This window comes from Hetaerina americana, unplaced genomic scaffold (genome assembly GCF_022747635.1).
Source record: "Hetaerina americana unplaced genomic scaffold, ioHetAmer1.1.p SCAF_1, whole genome shotgun sequence".
Lineage (NCBI taxonomy): Eukaryota > Metazoa > Arthropoda > Insecta > Odonata > Calopterygidae > Hetaerina > Hetaerina americana.
The window spans coordinates 100,455,125-100,478,328 of NW_027286069.1; the positions used below are offsets into that span (position 1 = coordinate 100,455,125).

The following is a 23,204-nucleotide window of genomic DNA, read 5'->3' on the forward strand; positions in this document are numbered from 1 at the left end:
TGTAGCCTGAGTCGAGAGAAAATATCTCTAATTTAGCAAAAAATTTGAGGATTGGAGAGAAATCACATCGCAAGTAGTCGTGCACAGAAATACTAACTTATGTCTACACGGAGGCCAGAGAGTCAACGTGGAAAAATTAATTGACTTCATTTGTATTTTAAACCCGTACCTTCTCCAAAAGGTCAAATTTTTTCATTTTATCTTCATGAGCCTAATCAAGGCTAAAAGTTTCTCCGACCGCCGTTTCTCCACCTCTCCAATTATTTTAGCCTGAAAAATTATTATATGCGTACATCATCTTAAGTACAGTTAGTTCCCGTTTTTACGCAACCGTATAAAGGAATGAAAACTAGTGCTCTCATACAATATGCTAATTTAAAACTTTTTCATTTTATGCACATTTTCTTTAGCCTTGAGCTCTCAGCATCAAATATGTTACCTCGCGGAAATTGTTTGTTAAAATATAAGTTTTACGGCGAATGTTGCCTAGCCTTTTCATGGCCCTTCTTTCTGCATAATTTGTGTATTAGGTGATCCGTAATATTTCATAGTATCCTCTCACTATCCGAAGTTGAGTGTATCAGCTTCATTTTCGTATTTTGAATCCTGAGGTCCTTCCCCGAATGGTATTTTTATTTCTGGCTTCCCAGAGCCTCACAAATCAAGGCATCTTCGTCCCCCCCCCCCCCCCCGACTATCGCGCATGTTTATGTACTCGAGTGAATCCCTTCATCTCTCTATAATCCAAACGGATTTCCGCCTCCTCAGGTGTAAGGCCCCTCTGTGGCGACGGGGTGCGTCCCCTGGCATCGTCCGAGGCCGCCCTTCGGTTGCTTCCATCAGCATGGCGTCCGAGTGCGGCTCACCGGAGGCGTCAGTCAAGAGGGCTGCCCGCCAGCTTGCTTCAGCTCTCTCCTTCATGCACGACGCGGGCGTCGTCCACCGAGACCTCAAGCTGGAGAACGTCCTCGTCTTCGCCGCCGACCTCTCGCTCGTCAAGGTTAGTAGGCGGGTGAGAGAGCGAGCGAAGGCGGCCGCTATTCCCCGACAATACCCGACCCTTTTCCCAGGCATCCGTCCGGTGAAATAGGCGAAACGTTCCGGTGTTCTGTTGTCCCAAAAATTACAATAGTCCCACTAATGGTTACTGCACAGTTTAAACATTAAAAAGAATGTGTCAATGCAACATTGAGATGAGACCTTAATTGCCTAAAAAATTAGGTGACATTTCATTTCCATCGCAATTGCCTGGCATTTATTTCGTTGGAGCTATTTCAAAATAAAATTTATATGAATGAAACGGAAAAGTTGTATAATTAAGTATACAAGGCGAGCTTGAGTTTTTACTTCTAGAAACTTCATTTTTAAGCATATATTTTTACCTTAAACTCGGTAAAAACTGTTCATAAATTACGATGATCTTAAATAAACATGTAATGATTTTATTGATAGTCAAAATACTACTAATAAAATACTTTTCCCCAAGTTCTCGATATTTTAGTACATTTACTTCTCAAAACAGTAGCGATCACTAAGAAACCGCATTTTCTCTTTTAGTAGGGCGAATGCTCAAAATACTTTTACCAAGCTGATAGCGGTTTAATTTCTAGCATTTTCCAAACGGTCTATATCAAGATTAAAATTCAGGTATGAAGTCGAAGTGCTTACGTATTTTTACTATTGAACAGGTCATATTAAGGAGGCCGATCAAGATGTCAAGTATATGTCATTTTGATTAATTTCCTGTATTTGTAGTCATAATTACACAATTTAAAATGAAAGTGATGTAACAAAGTATTAACATATTATTAATTACCAGAAATGAAATTTAAAATCTAAGATTTCAATGTTCTTGTGACAGTGGAAGACCATCAGCAGAAGAATTATGGATTAACAGTACAATATAACGTGCCGTTATCACGAAAAACTAATAATATTTGTGTAGTTACATAAAGATTGTAATAATGTTATCATAACGGCATCTCACCCACTTTAAATAATATTAACTAATTTGTGGGAAAAACAGTAATAAAACACATAGTTTCAAAGATAACTGGCGCATCAAGACTAGCCCAAAATATATTTTCAGCACGTTTAAAAAATTGATAATATTATCAGAAGCCTTAAATACAGTACTATATTTATTTCATATCTATTTGAGAAGTACAAATAATTGAGTTTTACATTAATTTCGTCGACCGTCATTAACTCTTAAAATAAGGTTACACACTGACTCGTGCAGTGACGATCGAAACTCCTTAAGCATGAACTCAGAAAAAATCGATTTGAGAAATAAATAGCGCCTAGCGCAAATCACGAGTAGTTTTTTTCTTTCAAAGTGTAAGAGGAATTAACTTTCCCCATTGTTTTTTGAAAAACATTAAAGTTTCCCAAGAAAATAAAAATGTGTAATTTTACACAATACAAGTATTTAAAATTAAGTTTTTATATTCTAATGGCATTTAGATCCATATGTGAAGTCTGAAAGAGGACGAATCAATACCCGTTTAAGGTGATGGAAGTCCTGCTAGAAGTAAGTGATATTTTGCTCCACCATTTTGGTCACATATCCAAGTATAACTGATTAATTCAAAGTTGGATTCAATGGTGGGCTATCCTACTATACTTGCGCGAAATTTTATAGTGACGAAATTTTATAATTAGACCTACTTATAACACATACGTAACATAGGTACATGATGGAATTATTTCAAGAAAAGCTTTGGCACGCCTATTCAAAAAATGGCTCCATTTGCTATCTACACCTATTTTCACCATACTAAGTCATGATCTAACTCTAGAAGTCCACTTCTCTCAAAATAAAAACAATCTCATTTGTTTCACTCTCCCACCCTCTGCTCACACCAGATCTGCGACCTGGGCTCCGCGAGGCGTTCCGGCACCCTCGTCACCAAGGTGCGCACCACGTGGTCGGCGTGGGTGCCGCCCGAGGTCCGCGCCACGCTCGACCGAGAGCACTACGAGTGCCGGCCCGCCTCGGACGCCTTCCAGCTGGGCCTCCTCATCTGCACCACGCTGGCCGCCGCCGCCAACGCCGCCGCCGCTCTCGCCGCTAATTCCGCCAACAACAACGCCCCGGCGCCGACAACCACGGGTGAGTCCCGCGGTGGTGACTAAACGGGGTGGGTGTGTGGGCAATACTTGCCGGGCGAAAGGCACGCCCACACCGATACCATGGGCCACAACCCTTTTCCAAACAGTCACTGTACTAACGCGGGCATCTATTTCTTCATTTTACTACTTCATCACCATGCTGTTTAACAGTTACAACCTATGAATGAGTGCTCTTAACATCAACCTGTACTCATTATTATCTACGGCCTTCATTTACGGAAATGTATAAAATACACGAAAACATGAGTAGCAACGCGTCAAACGCTAACAGGAACTGTTTGGTTAAATATGTAGTTAAGTTTTCGAGTTAACTCTCAAACCATCAATGTCTTTTTCTATCATGGTTTTAACGTAGAGCGTTCATTTTAGCAGAATTAAAAACTTTAAAAAAATTAAATGGACATTTTGTAATTTAATTCGTCAGATGAAAGAATTCATAAGTCATTAGAATAATTTTTCACGTTATTTGGTGAAATTCGCCCGTCAGCTTTTAGAATTATTCATTTTTCCTTCGAGAAATAGATTTTTTTGACATAAGTTTTCGCGGGGGGGGAAATAAAGTTTTGCAAAATCAATGCGAGGATTACTTCAAAAGATAAGTCTGATTTAAATGAAGTTAATTTTATCGGGCTTTAACTTTAGACTGAATTCTGTAAAAAATATATTTCTTTAACTTAACTGCTGTGACGTTTACTGCGTTAAATTCTCGAGTATGTACATGCACGTACACACAAATAGTAGGTATCTAGCCTAAAATTATTCGTCAGCTTTTCAAACAGAAATAGGCATCCCTCTGCGCTCACATCTTTGCATCTTATTCTATCTTAGCTCCTCTTCCTCTACTGACCCTCTTGTTATGTCCAACGGAATTTCTCCTTGAACTCTCTGGCAGAATTTGCCTTTCTATCAGTTCCTGACTCGAGATGTTTTCAATACAGTTGGTTCTCCTGGTTGGAATGGCTGTTTCCGTTGAATATGTTCGTCTAATCTTATATATTCATCTTCTTTCCTTATTTCGCGCGCCCAAAGGATAAACCTAGCATATTTTTTTACATTTTTTCAGGATGGTATAAATAATAGTTAGCACATCATGTCAAAATATCATTATAATCAAAATGACATCATCAAACTGTAATCAAAATTGAAGCAAGCGGTGTGAACTTGACAAAATTCAGCTATTGCATCATTATTATTACAAAGATAAGCACATAGCTTTGTTGCACGGATGTGGGAGAAATTGCTAGAGGTACGATTTTGAGGTCTTAAACCTCAGCCATCCAGACAAAATTTCAAAGCTCTTACTTCGTAATGTTTTTCAAATGTATCAGACCCACAGAGTGATTTACTACAAACAAAATTTTCTTGTATGGGGTTTATCATTTGTTGCTATTATATGTTAGCTACGCTTATTCTGATCAATGTTTAATCATGATATTAAATATACAATTCTGTAATATCTGCGGGGTTAGGTTTTCGGTCGACTTTCAGTTTTGTAGTAATCGTCCCAAATGCGAATCATTGTAATTCTACCTATCCCCTTCAGTCCTACAATCAGTTGGCGCTTGTCTGCGGTGATCATAAGCTGCAAAAATGGTGTATCTTTCGTCTTTTGTTGCACGATAATTTTCATGGATTATTTATCATAGGTTTTACTTATTGTATGACGAAAATATACGATCATTGGTATTAGAATACCAGTTTCCATCCTTCACTTAAAATGTTACAATTACATATGAACCTAAGGACTGATTTTACCGGCCACGTGAAGAGCTCACCTCGTATTAACACAAGGAAGAGCGTTCTAAATGGCGGACGAGTAAAGCAATCCGAATCATAGGGGACGAATGGTGTTTATGAATCCTCATATAATTCTACATCCCATAAAATCACAAAGCTGGGATATTTTTCTGGTGGAACCCATGTTGTTCCAGCGCTATTAACTAAAACAGTAAGGAACTTCACTAAAGCAACCAGGTTTAAGATCCGGGAATAATTTAGACAGCCCTATACGAAAGGTGTGACGGAAAACTGAGTTTGTCAACACCGGTAGTACTTGCGTGACCATAGCAAACAGGAAGACAAATTTCGATTCTAATGCTTGATTCTTTCTGGTGTTTTTCAAAATATGTATTCTGCTCCAAATTTCATAATATACGGAGCCAAACATTCACGTGTGTGTTTGACACTGAATGCGATATGATTTCTAAATTTAGTAAGCAAATTATGTGAGACTCAAAACTAATTTATTGCGTTACTGATTTGCATTGTAATTTATGTTCTAGAAGCAACACGAATCCTTTAATTGCGAATCATCGTTGTCGCGAATTTTTCAGCCAGTAATTTCACGAAATGAGAGGGGATTGAGATGGTGTGGGGACTAACGTACTGGCTTCCCACCCAGAGGGCTCGGGTTGAATCCCGGCGGTGTTGAATATTTATCTGTGGTATTCCGGTATGCCTATTTGAGGTGCTTTGTGGAGGGCACTTTGAGTGAGTGCGCCGTCCGTCGGATGGGGCGATAAGCTGCGGATCCCTTCGCGCCTTTCGTAAAGAGGAGGCTAATGCCGACGCCGGGTTTCTCTCCGCCCTTCATTCTTTCCTGTCCATCCCCTATGGCGCAAATAACCTCAGCTATCGGTCGCCTCCCTTAAATACTACTACAACTACGAAATAAGATGTGTTGGGTGGGTTTTGTAGCTTGTCAGCTTGGCTACAGACCTAGGATTCTTCTTGCAGGATTTTCAAGGAAAATCATTAAGTTAATCTATCAAACCGACAATGAACAATATCGATATTGAAGCTGTAATAGTCTCCGTTAAAAACACTGTTCCGGCATCTCCTGCAGTTCTTTGAATTTAAATGAATAAAATAAATATGACTGCCAAGAACGTAAAAAATTAAGACAAGCGCACTTAAATGAAATATGTGCAAAGGAATCCCGTCGTAGGAAATACATGTGAATTGTATTGATGTATATGTATTTCCTATGATGGGATCCCTGGCGTGAGGAGAACTCCTCAACTCTCACGGTACTGCCCTAGATACATATAACCCCATACCAATGGTCGAGCGTGAACTCTGCGGCACGCACGGATTGTAATGAAGTATGCTTAGTTTTTTTAATGTCGCGGCCTTTGGATTAACTTTTATTGCACCAAAAATAATTTGATTTTTCACATACACAATTCAGCTTTTGTGTTAAAATATGGAACAAAAAAAGGTGTATGTTGCTCAAAACTTCAAAATAAAACGAAAGTCATGTTTTTTTAGACAACCGCAAGTTTGTTCACGGCAAGGTCAGTGAAAGTCGAGAGAACTCATCTTCTCACCCTCGCTCGGGGCCGCTTCGGAAGGAGGGAAATGGGCCTCTTGTCGGGAAGCACTGCGCAGATTCCCGTCATTAGAGAGACTCGTCTTGTTGAAATATTTTAACTCCAATATAAGAAATGATAGAACTCTCCATTCGATCACTTGACCCACTCCTGCCTTTGAATATCGCCAAAAATGTCCCTCAACATTGTTTTCTAAACCAAACAAAGTAAATCTAAGTTATAAGACTTAAATTTACAAGAGAAGCGAATTAGAAAAAAAACCTTTTTACCAAGTCCAAGTCAAAACCACCTTGACTATGCCGTGGGAGTACATGCTACAAAGAAAATATGCCGGTGAAATAACTTCTTTAAAAGAAAGAAAGATGATACCCTCACACCAAGAACCTACCGCCACCACTAACACGTACGGAGAGCATCAACAAAAATTAAAAATAGTCAAGCCAAATATTAGCAAACCGTTCATCAAACATCAATTAACACTACTCTCTTCGTGAGTTGACTGTAAAGGGTCTTTGGTTAAGTGGTGTTGCGTCGTGGTCTATTTTTCAAAGGTTCCCCTAAGACCCAAGTGGCGTGGGAAACAAGACGTTACATCAATTCCAGCTCGTTGGGGACAGCCGAATGCTTTCTAGGCGTTTTATGATGGCAGTTGGAGTAAAAAGCGCCCACCCTATCGGTCGATCTCATTGCATTTTATTTTCTTCGGAGAGGGCATTTCTCTTGATGCCGCGAAAGTAATGTATGGTTGATAAGTCATCAATCATTTCGTTCGCGGGGGAGGGAGAACTTTTTGGCGGATCTAGAATCACACGATAAGAACTTCAAGAAAGGCGAAGTGGTAAAGCCTCGCATATATTTACCCCTCCCTCCACGCCCTCACCATGTCTTTCATGTCATCTCTCACACCCTACCTCTACTCCTCCATTTCCTGGCACACTTTTATGGTACTCCCTCCTCCCTCACTCTGGCACTAGTTCAGTCCTTGGGATGGAGACAAATTCCTTCCGGTGGGCCAAGAAGCACCTGTGGTCGGCGATCAAGCTCTCCTCTCGCTCCCAATGCGCCTTTAAGGGGAAAATGAAGAACAAGATGGCGACGTAGTCGAATCGGGCATACAGAACGGTGCTGCCAAACGTTGGGAATTAACATTAGCGTTTTTTTGTCAATTTTTTTTTTTGAGAGCATGAAAAATTACATTTTTTCTGCTAGACTTCTTGTGTGCGTATTTACCGCTGCAATCAGCGGAACGGGCAAATATTAAGAAAAGGATTTAATGCCGTCAATCGTTGTCGAGAGCTAAGATCGGTGAAAATTCTACAATCAGCGTTAAAATTTGCAAATTTGAGATATCGCATACCTCATGAACCGATTCTCGCACACTAGCGTAGAATGTCGTAAACATGACTTACTGCTAGAATCACAGCGCAGGTAAATTTATTCCAAGGAGACAACAAGTTTGAAATAAAATATTGTTTTAAAACTGTAGAAGTTTTTTTAAAAATGCATTCCAAATAAAGAAGTCCGATTAAAAATAAAATATAATCGCGTGACATGAGCGTGATATGAGCTAATATGAGCGTGGCACGACAATAAAATAATTCTGCTACCTGTTTTAATAAAATTAACTTTATTCATAATAGGAATTGAAAGTGATGCGGTATTCCAGGAAAAAGACGAAAAACTGTGTAAGCATGTGACTGATATCAACTTGGGAGTGAAAATTAACCTTTGGCAAGCACTATATTTTCAATTCACTAGATAATGTCTAATTTAATTTCCATGAGATAGTGTAGCACAACAAATAAACTTTTAGTACCGTCTCTTTGAACCGGATAAAACTTAGCGTTGAAAATTTCTATGAATCACGAAGAACCTTCCGTTTAGCGTTTAAATGAGGCGCGAACGACGACCGCACGTGCCTCTCTTCAACACGATTCCGCGTTTCACGAAAGTATTCCTGTTGATTCCCGCGTGCTTATCATCTCCGCGAAACTGATTGAGGAAGCCGAATTAACGAACTCACTGCACACAACATATCAATAGGACTGGACAAAGGATATGGTTTATGATGAACCCATAACCTTACTTAAATCTTGGGAATCACCGCGACGCCCGTGAAGACATCTAAAAATTTTACGGCTCCTCCCCAATTTTTTTGCCCCTTTCTCCAGAGTTGACGTAGATTTCCACGGACTTTCTGGCAGAGATCGCCCGGGAGAGACGGGACATAAAGGGGAGTGGGAGGGAAGACGAGGAGGAGGGGAAAAGAGGAGGTGATGGGAGCAGACGACCGCGCGTTAAGGGCATGGTCCCGCGCAAATGGATCTCCCGCATCGCGGGCGTTACCCCCGAAGACCGTCGATCCCGAATGGCGTCGGCGAACGTTTCTCGAGCGGAAAATTTTATTTTCGAGGGCATTCACATCAGAGCGCGCAGCCGTGTCGCGCAAGTAGGTAATCAAATCGAGCGTCGGGATTCCCAATGGACTCCTCGCGCAGGTTCCCTCTCCTCTCAAGTGCCGTTCGACAATAAATGTCCCAGACAGTTTTTCGGACCATGCTGATTAATGGAAGCATATTAGAATGGGAACATTAGGATTGAGTGAGATCGGCGGTCTGGTGGTGTCCGCCTCCGTTATGAACCTCCATCAATTCGCGACATCAATTCACCCACAGATGTGAGAGGGTTGGGACTTCGATCTGGCGGAATCATTTTAGGCCTGAAAGCGGCGAGAAGCGATAAATCCTCCAGGGTACTCTAAAAAAAATAAACAACTCGTTCATTTTTAGATGTCCATTACAAGTTGATGGAATGAATGTCGACCATTTTGTCCTAGTCCTGAAGATCTATTCTCTTTCGAGGAACGAGAGGATACTTAAATACTGTTTGTTCCAAAGATTAATCAAACACAGTTGTGCATGCAATGTGGAGTTGTCCTCTCCTATCGAAGCGTCGGAGAGAGGAAAAAGACTGCAAACCACATCCTCAAACAATCACTGTCGCAAAATGAAGACACAATGGCATCTTGCCGAAGTCGATGTGAAAGATTTCGCAAATCAGTTCGAGACAGATAAAGATAAGAAAATAATTTATTGACTCTGCTTAAAGTCTTGTGGCGTGACGGTTAGGGTGCTCGGAGGATCACGGGTTCAAAGCTCGGATGAGGCCTTTCGACAATCCCTTTAAAAATCCAAGAGGTGTGATTTTTGGCTGTTCGTACCTCGAGGGAAACCAAATGGTGTTACAGGGAAAGGAACCCTCTTACCACGAAGGTACGGATTTCTCATGCCTTAAAATTAAAACACAAAGAACTCTTCCCTAAGTCTGTAAAAACCAAAGCTTGGTTATTGTAGATAATAGGATGATTATGTTCAAAATATTTACGAACTGCTCAAATCGAATGCATTTCGCAAACTATTTTCGCCAAAATAACACAAATGTTTTAGTGCTGTGACTGAATTTAAAAAAATTGTTAATATTTTTGATTAAAAAATTCAATCAATAATTGTGAGATCGAGTTTTCAAGTCCCAGAAATTATATTTCAATGACCAATCTCCACATTTAAGTTTAGATATTATGACTAGTAGGCACACCCAATCGGCAATTGGGGAGATCCGGTGTTCAAATCCGAACCAACTGTTTATTTAATAGTGAATTTACACAGTTAATTTCATTTTTCTTAAGGTTAGAATTCTAGCCATTCCAAATCCATTCTTTTCTTAAAGCTTTCAGAGTTGTCCTCAATTTCCTCTCTACTGTTATACATTTCACCTGTGCCTTGTTCTTAGCCCTCCGGTTGAACCACCAATGAATGTCTTATATTTTGTCACAGTCTTCAGTAAGAAATCGTATCAGGTATATGTGACTTGTTTAGCTCTTTCCCTTGAACTATTCCATTCTGTAGTCTTCTTCATTATTTATTCCCTTTAGGGTTCTTTACATTAGTCTTATAATTTACCCATCCCAATTTTCAAGCATAATTATTTACCGTGTCATTATTATTTTCAATTCCATAGGGATTTGAATGCTGCGGCGAAAACGCAACGCAGAACGGGTAAAATTGTTATTACTACGCTGCTTGCTTACAATCGATATACATTATCACTGCGTAGTTGAAGTATATGATTGATAGTGAGACTAAGATCGTCGTCGCTTCTCCTCTCGTCCACAGGCGCCGCGAAGGCAGCGGAGGTGTCAGCGGCGGAGGCGACGGGTGGCTCGTCGTGGTGGTGGACGCGGAAGGGCCGGAACAAGACGGCGGACACGACGGCCCCCAAAGGCTGCCGGAGGGGTTCAGTGCCAAGGAACGCGGCAGCGACGGCAGTGCAGCGGGCGTCCGTGTCCACTGTCCCCGCACCCCTCGAAGTCCAACCGTGGTCCGTGGCAGAGGCTGCCGACCCCGAATACAACTCCTTCATCCGGTGGCAGCGGAGGCGAACCACGAAGGTGAGCGGAGCCAGAGATTTCCTTCTTTAGGGGAGAATGAGTGCCGGGTTTCCACACAGAAATAATCCGAGATACCAAGACATCCTAGGATCGAGTGAGACTAGAAACCTGAGAAGGGAATCATCGAAACGTAGGCACCAGAAGGAAAAAATTTAAGCATGAAAGAGAAAATTTCTCCTTACTTCGCAAGGTCGCTTGAAAAAGATGCTGAGTTTTCGGGTTTCCCATATGGTAGTGTGCGGCCAGTAACGAAGTTTCGCTGACGAGGCCGGCCAGTCTTCAGTCATATGCCTGGCTGTAGAGCGCATCACCTTGGACGAGATGGTGGACTAAGTTAACGAAACGTACGCTACGACCGACGCTCCTTCACGGTGGGATAGCAGAGAAATCTTCATCCAGTGCAGTCGCCGGGAAAATCTCAGATCAATTAGTGTTCGAAGCAATCTTTAGTGTGAAGATAACGTATTTCCTGTTTCCCCTCTCATGATCGCATTCCTCTCTTTGCAGATCCCGGCTAGGTTCCGCCGCTACAGCGCTCGCTTCCTTCGGCTCGCCCGACGCCTTCTCGACCCGGATCCCGAGTCCCGCTCTCCGGTCTCTGAAGTCTATAAGTACCTCGACGACCCGTGGCTGGACAGAGCCTTTTACCCCGCCTCGCCCCAACCAAATTCCGCCGCATCCTCAATGACCCAAGTGACCCAGTCCGTGCAAAGGCCCCTGGTCAGGCCGCCGGACGCCCTCAGGAGGGCCTCGGTCGACAATCGCTCCGCTAGGTCCCGCTGCGGCAACGCTTCGCCGCGCGCCGCTGACAACCATGGGTTCCACGGGGCGGCGGACCACGGCGTCGCGTCCGGCAAATTCCTGACGGTCCCGGAAGCAGCGGGAGGGACCATGATCTCACCACCGCGTGACGCCGCCGCCGCTGACGACGACGAGGAGGAGGAGTTCTACGAGTTTGAGGACGAGTGCTGGGACATGGAGGCCAACGAGGAAGACGAGGAGGAAGACGAAGAGGAGTTGGACCCGAGCCGACGGAAGCTCCGGCGCCTGCTGGCGGCGTGTGGCGTGGAGGGCGGTGCGGACCGCTACGCCCAGGCGCAGAAGAGGCTGTGGTCGTGGGTGCTGGAGAGCCAGCCGGGGGACGCGGGTGCGGAGGGTGAGGAGTGGGGCGAGGAGGGGGGTGGCGGATGGCAAGTCGCGGCGGCGGGGGGTGGCGGTGGAGGAGGCGGGGGGCGCTGAATGGGGAAGGCGGCACCGCCCCTCCCGCCGCCCGCTTACCACGGCCGGCCGAGCTTCCTCCTCCGCGTTCCCGCGCGGCCGGCGGCGCCCCCAAGGACGGCGCCGCGCCCCCCCATCGCCGATTGCTCGTGCGCCGACTGGGACCGCCTTCGAGGGCGAGCAACCCCCTGTCCCCCCCGCCCGCGCCTCTGCATGTACATTAAAAACATATGCATCTTTATCATTATATTTTATCTCCTCGCGCCCATGTGCCGGCAGAGCCTGTTTCCCACCGACGGCCTGATTTGAGTGATGTGGGTGAACCGGCGGTGGCTGGTGTTCGCGCCTTCTCCGCTTTCTTGAGAGTTTTTTAAAACTATTTTTTCCGAAAATAAAATGAGAGAAGTTCCTCGCGGACAAGTCTCGAATAATCCACTGCCTACGCATCATGCTTCGCACGTGAAGAGCGAGGACTCCTTGGCTAGAGGTTTTTTTACTTGACTTTGTATGGCTTAACACGAACCGCAAGTGGTCGTCTTCGTGGAAAATAAGTGATGCCATGGGTGGGGAGACGTTATAGGCGCAACGCCGAGTGAGTGCATGAAACTTATATCAAGTGCGCCAGTTGTAATTTAGGATGTACGTACTTTGAAGGGGTTGTACAGTGTCTTTGTCCTCAACGGAATAAATTCACCAGTGGACAAGGGAAAGGGGGTTCGACCGAATAACTGACTTCTCCTCCAGTACAGCTCTCAAGTTCGAAATCTTGGGGTCATGCTGAAATGTACCAGAAGTAGCTGAAGTGGGGTGAAATGGAAAGAATGCATTGGCTGAACAATCAGTGACCATATCATCAAATCTGGTGAATTTAGATGACAGCGAGAGATTAATATAACGAATGGTCTTGGTGAAGCTTAACTATTCAGTGAAGACGCAATGAAAAGGTGAATTTATAATGTTTTTTAATAAGGAATACATATGTATTTCAGAGTCTGGATTGATGGTGGTAATAATAATTGTAAGCTGAAGTTTAAGTGATCTAATACTCACATATAGATATCATGTAAACTTTGATTCATCCCTTGCAAGCTTTTACAACTGCTTGCCTGTAAGCCATCTTTAGACCATAACCACTTTGAGGGATACTCTGTGTCCTAAGAGAATTATGATAATTAAATATGGCAGCGAATATTTGCCATGCTGGTTTTATCCTATTGCATAGTCCTACTCTCCATTGTGATCTATAACAAAAGCAATATGCACCAATGTTAAAATTCTCTATAAATTATAGTTATTGGATATTCTGAATATCAAGCTAATGAAAAGAGGGACATTCATAGTAATAAACGAAAAATGTTAACAATATCTGTTGAATTCCTCCAAAACAAGTAAGTAGAAGTCTAGTTGTACTTCATCCACACAAGCAATTCAAAGATGTTTCCTCTTGAATTTCCGATTTCCAATCAATAATATATTACTACCAATGCAATTTCTTTTTCCTTGGACCGAAGACTGAAGAACGATTTCTATTGATATTCCTCCAACTTATATCCCCAAAAGCTTTGCTGTGGTCATAATCTAATAAAAGGCTTCGAATTATGTATCCACAAGCACATTTGCTTCAATTAGTTCCCCCATATATATATATAAAATACCAGGTTAATGAAATTGAAAATAGCTAGCGAAGTGTGGCATTTGAAATAGTGTTTTTGAGGTGTTAAACCATTGAGAGCTCAAAGGAATTTTGTGATATCCTTCACACATTTGATTTACATCGGCATCTTTCCATTAACCTGTGGAATTTAAAGGTGGAATGCAGACCAGCAGGTCAATATGCTCTCAGCTCATTCATATTCAAATATTCAATAATCTCTTTCTAAAGAGTATACAATAATAATGTCACTCCCTTCAAATGAAATTTTGCCAAGACTACTACTGTTGACTTATCACTTTTGACAGTATGCCAATGAATTAGAGGTATATAACTATTAACTAATTAACTTTAAGAAGTGGTAACAGGGGATATTTGCCACTACTTATATATTTCATCACCTACAATCAGGAGAATGTCAAGGAGCTCAATTTTGCTGCCATGATCTTTTTTTATGGCTTCTTTGAGTGTACATGTCCAATTGGCTTCATGTAAAATGTAAAAGATAATTTGAATGTATATATGTAAGCTTAGCTTTGGATAATGCCGTGTACAGCTTCGATTGATAATTCCCAATGAAGCCAATTAGGGACAATTGTGATCCTTCTAATTATACTCAGAATGTATTACATAGAATTATTAAGGCTAAGCCTGAGACTGTTAGACCTGAAGTGGTGTGTCATTCCCTGTTGAAATTGTTGGGATTCATATCCATATCTTGTATAATTGTCAAGATTAAGGGTCACTGTGAAGGGATGGACATGTTTACAATAATAGTAGTGGAAATGTAAATTTGAATTGGTGGGATTATACCTATGGCATATTTCATTGTTGAGCAATGTTCAGGTAAAAATTGAACTGATCATAAATGGGATAATATTTTATTAGGCTTGATCATTAAATCAGAAAATTAAAGTTTGTGACAACATGTCTTTCCCCACAATGCCAATATTATTTTCGGAAAACACAATGTCTTCCACTGTAAATACTTAAAACAATGAAAGAAAGATATAAATTTCAATTTGGTACGATGTAGATAGTTTTTACAACAGATGGGAATCTCGTGATTAGGTGGAATTTCATTACAGTAAGATAGCAAAAGATGTATCAAGTAAATGATTTGCGGTAGTTTTATTGGTAAGAAAAAAAAATTGTAAAATTCATGCCTATTTAAAGAACCTTTGCAAAACATTTTCATTAAATGACAAACAAAATAAAAATGCAACCTCTGAAAACAATGTCAAATATTTTAACGAAGACCACCATCTAAGCTTTTTCGTATGAGCAATATATTTTTATAACTTATAGTATGGGTTCAACCTCAGGTTCCTCCTTTTATTGTTACATTCGAAGGTTAATTTTATTCCATGTTCTCATAATTCTCCTCTGTCCTAGTCCAAAGAGGATTTTATAGCAATTTTTAGCCACTGAAGGCATAATCTCTACATATTATCACAGACTAATTGTAATGAAGGAAGATCAATAAGCTTTATGGTGCTGGTTGACCACAATTTTTTCCAGCAAATCAAACGTGAGCATCATGCTTTCTTGATAAATCACAGATATAGCAGACATAGCAACTAAAAGCCATAAAGTTTTTAAACTTTCCCACAATTCCCATCTTATTTTATCTCATGTTTTCCATTAGAGTTAGGATGGCATTCTGGCAAACTGTCTCCCCCTGTGGGGACCTTAATGGTCTCATTTATCATTTTAAAATGTTCATCAGCCTATTTATTTTTTCATATTTATCTCTCTTGATAATGGCATGCTCCGAATCATAGAGAAAAGATGAGCATATCTTATGGCAAGAAATTCCCTATCTAAAATGAGATACCTGTATATTTTAAATGATTAATATTTGTTCAAGATGAGCCGTTCCACTGTAACCATAGATTTGATAAATTGGACACTAGTTTTCGTCTTTTGATGGTAGTTTTTTTTAATGAAAAAAAACCAGCCTTTGAGGGAGACCAAATACTGGACTAGATATTAAGATGATGTATATCAACTGAACGTCATTTACGTGATAAATGCATATAAGCAAGCTAATGAAGCCAAATATATAATGTTGATACATTGATATGCAAAATTTATTTTATGACCTGTAAACAGTGTGTATAAATAAAGATTAATACAAATATTTAAAAACTGTTGAATTTTTATAGAGTTAATCACAAACTGACAATAACATAAATTATCGATGCTTTATCCAGCTTCATAAAAGATTCAACAAGCCCAATGATAATTTCCAACCAACCAGAAAAAACATTTAATATCTTATGTGTATGGTCAAAAAACCATTTTGAGTTATTTCAAATGATGAGTTTAATGTAGGTAAATAATTTGTCTGTTATACAAGGTACAAACTATGCCACGGCTTTTCCGTTCCATGATTCTTGTCTAATGTTATCCCCTCAATCATAGTCTTCAGCATTCCATCTCCAATCAAAATGCTCTTCAACCATCTTTCCTGCCTTCTTTGCATCTCTCCCAACAATGCTCTATCTTCCCCCACCATGCCTAGTTCTTTGTTTTGATTTCCTATCAAACCTTTTTAGCTTTTCCATACTTCTCCACACCCACTTCTCCAAAGCTTTCAATTTACACCAATTATCTTGCTTTAATCACCAAGTTGGTGAGCCATACAAAACCATATCAATAGCTATTTCAATTATTTTTTGTCGTTGCACTAGTAAACCATGAAATAGTAATATCTAGATTTACTTTGTATTAGCTTTGCCCACCAGTGTTAAAGTATAGCACTCAATGGCTAACTCATGAAATTAAAGTACTTGTAAGTAATGAAAATTGGCTCTGATAAGATTTTTACTTGACTTTTTAAATTAAAAATTAAAAAAGTTAGTATCATGAAACTCCATTTCAGAAAATAGCCTTTATAAAATAACTTCTAAAAGCGTATGATACTGTGTTACTCATAACTCGGTGGAATTTTTACATTTTACAGATAACAGAAACACAGCATATCCAAATTAATCTTTACTGATGACCAAGGTTTCACCACTGTGTGGCAAAATCAGATAACAGATAATATGAACTGCTGATGCCACACAGGGGTGAAACCATGGTCATGAATAAATATCAAATGTGGAATTACTGTGTTTCTGTTATCCGTACAATGGAAAAATTTACCAAGTAATGGCTAAAATTATGTCATGAGCTTTTAGCAGTATTTTTTTTTAATATTTTAGTTATTTTGGTTTAAATAGCAGTAAATTCATTTTTAAATGCTGAAAATATTTCAATCTTCAGTCAATGTTGAAAATTCAAAGAAATACATTTAAGAATCATAAGATGAAATGTGATCATGGATTTTCCTCAATATTCCTGAAAAAAAATATTTCTTAAAAGGTAATACTTTCTGGAGACCATTACGAAGGCTTACTCAGTGGGAATTAATGATATTTCACATTTCATCATTGTTTTTGAAGCATTGATATGTGTAGCATTAGTAAAACAGAGTTGCTGATATTCATCTCATGTCTTGGGAAATAAAAGAAGTATCAATTGGTCTCTTATTATTAACTGGCTGAAAATCTCAGGTTTGCAAGGAATGAATTCCCAATTAAATACAAGGGCAGTAAAAAAATGATTTAAGATTTCAATATTGAGCCTCTTTTTACAGTCTGGCTAATTATGTTGATTTCAACTTAAGTAATCACACCATTTTAGTCTCGGAAAAATATGAAAATACTCCAAACATATTAAAAAGAAATGCTTCAAAGAACAAAAATATAAAGAGAAGAAATATATTCAACACATGAGCGTAATATATATTATTTGGTTTCAGTAATACATACATATACTGACACCGAATAAAACAAGGATCAAGATATGTGTGATACATCAAATGTTGATCCAGTCACACGGGTCCAAAATACTGACAAAAAAATGAGTCTTAGAACAGAGATAAGAATTGAAGGCAACCTGCTCAAAAACCAATTTGAATTCAGGTAGATGATAGGAAAGAGGGAGGTCTTGTTCTATATGGATATCGGATGTTGATAGAAAAAATGTTATGAGTCAACAGCCATTGTTTATGAAATTCTTGAACTTAGAGAACACCTTTGATTGTGTCAATGGGAAAAGACGTAGAATTTTGCTGGAAACAGCTGGCATTGGTTACAGCCACAGGAGAATAATCTACCATATAGGTGCACTAGAAACAAGTCACCACATTGCAAATGAAAGATGGAAGAAACATACAAGGAAAATAAATAAAGGAGCTAGAAAAGGGCGCAACCTCTCGCCAGCAAAGTAACGTTTCTGAGCCAAGAGACAGAAAATTCCCCAAAAAATGAAATTGGTAAGGCTTTAAAAATAAAAGGACGTTTAAAAACTTTTGAAAGGACAGATTTTTATCATACTTTTTCAAAATACTCGATCCATGAACAATTAAAGGGAAAAATTTGTTACTCACATTAATCCATAAAAAATTATGTCTTCACATTGACTTGAATGGGTGACCTTACTATTTGACATTGAACACAATAACAAATCTACCATCTCTCCCAAACTGATAGACACCTCCCACTGGTGTGCTCTTCTCCAGCTACACTGGAGTCCAATTCTCCCTTTTTACTTCCAAGTCACATGGCATAATTCCACACTGACTTACTAAGTTATTTCAGATATGGTTTAAGTAAGGAAATATTTTACAATAATAGTTGGGGCGTAGGTGAGGAGGTATACAGGTCATCTGAATCCTCCCTATGAAAAAATTAAACGTAAGCACGTAAATAAATAAGGAATGAGTAAAATTATAATTTTCCGATATCCCTCCGTCCATAGTTTTGACTCCTCAACAAGATATAATTGTTTTCGACTAATTCCTTTCCTCTTATGTGTCGTGTATGGAGAAAACGGCGTCCATAGAGAATAATTATTAATGAAGCCAGGACTTTAGTCGGAAGTTTATCGCCAAAACCGATCATAAATGTGTAACAGTCCCTCTTTTATAGATTCTATCGAGAGAGAGGTCCATTCTCAGTTTTTCCTCAGAATCAAACTCGATCAGAATTTTTGAAAAACCCGATTAAAAAAAAGATAGGTATTGCATACCTTTCCAGGGACAATGAACGTAAATTTGCACCACGAAGTTGAATACGCAGCGTCTATGTACGTCGATTACACATTAAGAGTAAAAGAATGTCATGTATTTCAATTTTTTTAAAATGGTACAGTACCAAGTTAAGGATTACCTCAAAAACAAGGATAGCTTGATGGGATACAAGAAATAGGTTATGCGAACAATTAGAAAAAATAATTGCGGGTATTTTTGGTGAAAACATTTCATAGTTCCGGCAACGATTAATGGGCAAAGGGAGAGGAGGGAGTGAGGTAGGGTACCACAGTTTAGTAATAGGGAATGATCGTCGAGAGAAAGCAACAATAGTTCTGCGGGCGACAAAGTTAAATCATAACGAGCACTTAGTTTATACAACACAAAAGGCATAGGTGTATATGACAATGCCCGGGGATCCTGAGAGATATAACTTTATTAATAATGAAGGGTAACGCAGGATTCAAAAGGATGCAACAGGGAAGATGGATAAGGAAATGGACTGCCAAAGCCGGCTGACCTGGAAGAAAAGAAAGGTGTGTCACGATGCAGAAGAAAAACTATTAGTGAAGACGAGAAGGCGGTTACAGCGGTAGAATAAAATAGGGAACATGTCTAAAAAAATATCGAAATCCTCAAAGGAAAATATAGGAATAGTAAATAGAAAAAGGAAGAGGAAACCATGGATTACTACAAGTTGGTTAAGAGGGTAGATGAGTAAAGGAAATAGAAGGATGTAAACACAGAATTAGGCAGAAGAAAATACCTAGGGATAAATAATATACATAGGTAGGACACCAATAGGGCAAAAGAAGCGCGGCGGAAGACGCAACGGCAGGATAAGGAGAATTTGCACAGGAAGGAAGAAATGGGTTCGCTTCAGAGATCGGTGAAAGGACTATCTGGATGTAAGAAGGAAAAATCCCTAAGCACTATGAGAGAAAGATTATTATTATTATTAGGTAATCTACCGGTTAAGATAGGCTTTTCGATAGACACAGCTACTAAATAAATATTTTGTTTCTCCTAGCAAAACACAACATCCTACTCTACATCAGATCCCTCATCATCTCTGAGTACCTTCTTCCTCCCTTCATCCCGTCCAACATCCCTATCCTGTTCCTTCCCTTTCTTCGGTTGCCTAACATTCTCCCCTCAATTACAGTCTTCAACATCCCGCTGCCTGTCAACACCCCCTTCATCCACTTTTCCTGCCTCCATAGGATTTCTCCCAACAAATTCCTCTCTTCGCCCACCACACCAAGTACTTCCTCATTTTTTTCTTCTCTGTCCATTTCACCTTCTCCATTCTTCTCCCCGCCCACATTTCAAAAGCCTCCAGTCTACGCCCATCCTCCTGCTTCAGTGACCACGTTTCCGCGCTATACAGAGCTACGCTCCATATCAAAGTTTTGACGAGTCTTCTCTTAATATCCTTACTCAACGTCCCTGTCGTCAACTCCTTCCTCCTTGTGAAAGCCTCTATGCCAAATGGAATTCTTCTCCTCACGTCCCTACTATTTTGACCATGTTGGTCCAAAACACTTCCGAAATACGTAAACTGTTCTACCTGCTCTAGTTTTTGCCCTCCTATTTTAATGTTTAGCTAAGCCTTTTCCTTTCTAGGAAATCGCATTACCTTTGTTTTATTAATATTGACTTTCATCCCATTACTGTCGCACTAAATTTCCAATTCACTCAGCAATGCCTGCAACCACTTGGCTGACTGACAAACTAAAGCTTGGTCATCAGCGAACCTAACTGATTTTACGAATTCTCCGCCCACTTTCATTCCTACCTCCAGTTCTTCCCATGCCTCTTTAATCATTTCCTCTACATAAAGGTTGAAAAGCAACGGTGGTATCGGGCAATCCTGCCTTACACCTCTTCTAACATTGCCCATCCGGACTCCCTGTTCCCGACTCGCTCTGGAGCAGTCTGAGACATGTACAGGTTGCGGACTAGCCTCCTTTCCCTCCAATCTATTCCTATTTTATGCAATATACTCATTAGTTTTTCCCAATTCACTCTAATAAACGCTTTTTCGAAATCTACGAAACAGGCAAATACCTCCTGGTTGTGTTCTATATTCCTCTCGATTAATAATCTCATTACTGCAATGGCATCTCGCGTACCTCTTCCCTTCCTAAACCCAAACTGATCATCCCCTAAGTAATCATTTGCCCTACTGTCTATCCTTTTGTTTATGATCCTTAGAACAACTTAAGCTGCGTGGGATATCAAACTTATTGTCCTGTAGTCCTCACATGACGTAGCCTTAACCCTTTTCGGAATAGGAATTAACACTGATCTCGCAAAGTCTTCCGGCCAGATTTCTTCCTCATATATAGTATACTACGAATTAGCCAATATAGCCTCTTCCTCCCACATTTTCCTATATATTTCAGTAGTTCCGCAGAAATGTTATCCACCCCCACGGCCTTATTTAGTTTAATCTTCCTTAATGCCCTTTCTATCTCATCGTCGAGTATGCCTGGACCTAAGCTATCTTCCTCTACGTCATGCGCCTTTTCTATGTTTAACTTTGTTGGTCTAAGTTCGATGGGAAAACGGTGAGAATTGATCACGCTGTTCCTAAATCTGTGTCTAGCCATACGTAATCTCATTGATACCTTTCTGAGCCACCTAGCATTTTTCATGCATGCCTAAGCCTTTTGTGGTTTCTAAACCAAGTGTTGGTGATGACTAACCCCTGTCTCCTGCAGAACTCAACTGCTTTCTCCCCGCGGTCATTCCTCGTGCCTAAACCGTAGTCCCCCACCTCGTCACCATCTCTTTCTTCGCCTATCGTCGCATTCCAATCCCCCATTACTATCAAATGTTTCCCTGCGGGAACACACGCGATTATATCCTCTAATTGATCGTATATCCTATCGACCTCTTCCTCTTTATGGTTGCTCGGTGGCATGTATACCTGAATAATAACCAAGTTCGTCGGTTCTGCTTTTATCTCTGCTAGTAATATTCTATCCGTTACCTGTTCTATGTTGACTACGCTTCTTCCTACCTCTTTATTTAATACTACGGCAACCCCTCGTTGGCTCTCGTCCCCGCCGCTGTATATTAGTCTATACTGATCACTCCAGTAATCCCCGCTATCCTTCCATCTCACCTCGCATAGACCTAAAATATCTATTTTACCCCTTTCCATCTCTCGCTGAATATTCTTCAGTTTCCCTGTCCTCATCATTGTCCTAACATTCCACGTTCCTATTTTAACTAATTTGGTCTTCTTCTTCTTCGTCTTCTGTCCTGTTCCTTCCGGTTTTCCCTTGCAAAGGTTTCGTGGGATGACGACCGCAGAAGCCTTGCCTCTCCCGCTGCCGGGCACGACACACGGCGGACTGGGTCGAGCCCCGTAGTTGCCAGGACTCAAAATCTCTGTATTGTCCATCATGTAAATCTTGGGAATGATAATTGAGGTGGTTTCCCGTTGCCTTCCTCAATAGTGTTTTTAACGTGACACCATCACTTACGCCATTGCAGCCGCCTCACTGAGGAACAGACGCTGCGTGGACTACCTTTCGTCTGGCTCCTAACCTTCGATCTATGGGTGACCCGACCAGGAGCAATTTTCTATCTCATTATTATTACTCCCGCCAGCACAGCTCTAGGGGTCATCGGAACGCACAAGCCCTTCCACCACGTGAAGGTTGCAGTCCGGGGAGGGGAAAAAAAGATATGACAGGATAATTATTAACTGAACCGAGGAAGATTCAAGAGATGGAATGAATACATATGCATATATATGGTGAGTATATTAGATCAGCACGTTTAGATAAAGAAAGAGATTTTGGCACAAATTAGAATAGCTTAGGACCAGGCTTACTTGATTGCGAGATAGAAAGGAAATTGAAGGGATTGAAATCAAATAGGACTATAGAGTTACGAGGGTCATCCGGAAAGTAGTACCCGTTCGTGCCGCATGAAGTGCTGACGACGCGAGTAGCCGCTGGACGAGGTCAGATAGCTTCAGTGGCTTGTCTGCCTTCTCTGAGCCAAGTTGCGTGACGCTAGCATTGCCTGTGTTGTTTCTGTGATTGTTTACAATGTTTAAAAAAATTGAGAACGCCGCCAGTTGTGAAGTGAGGGCAGTGATTAAATTCCTCAATGCAAGAAACGTTCGCCCATGTGATATTCATCGCCAATTAAAGGAGGTGTATGGAGACAATGTAATGGACGAGTCGTCTGTTCGGCGGTGGTGTCGCAACTTCAACATGGGGAGGGGGAACACACACGACGATGAGCGTTAGGAGAGACCGTCTGTCATTACAGACCAACTGGTGAGCTCAGTTGACGAATTCGTGAGGAACGATC

At 40.7% G+C, this 23,204-nt stretch overlaps 1 protein-coding gene across 1 annotated transcript in view; it reads left to right on the forward strand.

Moving 5' to 3' along the window:
- LOC139693229 (uncharacterized) overlaps nucleotides 1–12,153 on the forward strand; it is a 126,311-nt gene extending 114,158 nt beyond the window's left edge. The window contains exons 6-9 of the mRNA XM_071591370.1: nucleotides 769–1,000; nucleotides 2,869–3,115; nucleotides 10,640–10,914; nucleotides 11,422–12,153. Coding sequence (XP_071447471.1) covers nucleotides 769–1,000; nucleotides 2,869–3,115; nucleotides 10,640–10,914; nucleotides 11,422–12,153 — 1,486 coding nt within the window. The remainder of the gene's footprint in view (nucleotides 1–768; nucleotides 1,001–2,868; nucleotides 3,116–10,639; nucleotides 10,915–11,421) is intronic.
- The last annotated feature ends 11,051 nt before the right edge of the window (nucleotides 12,154–23,204 follow it).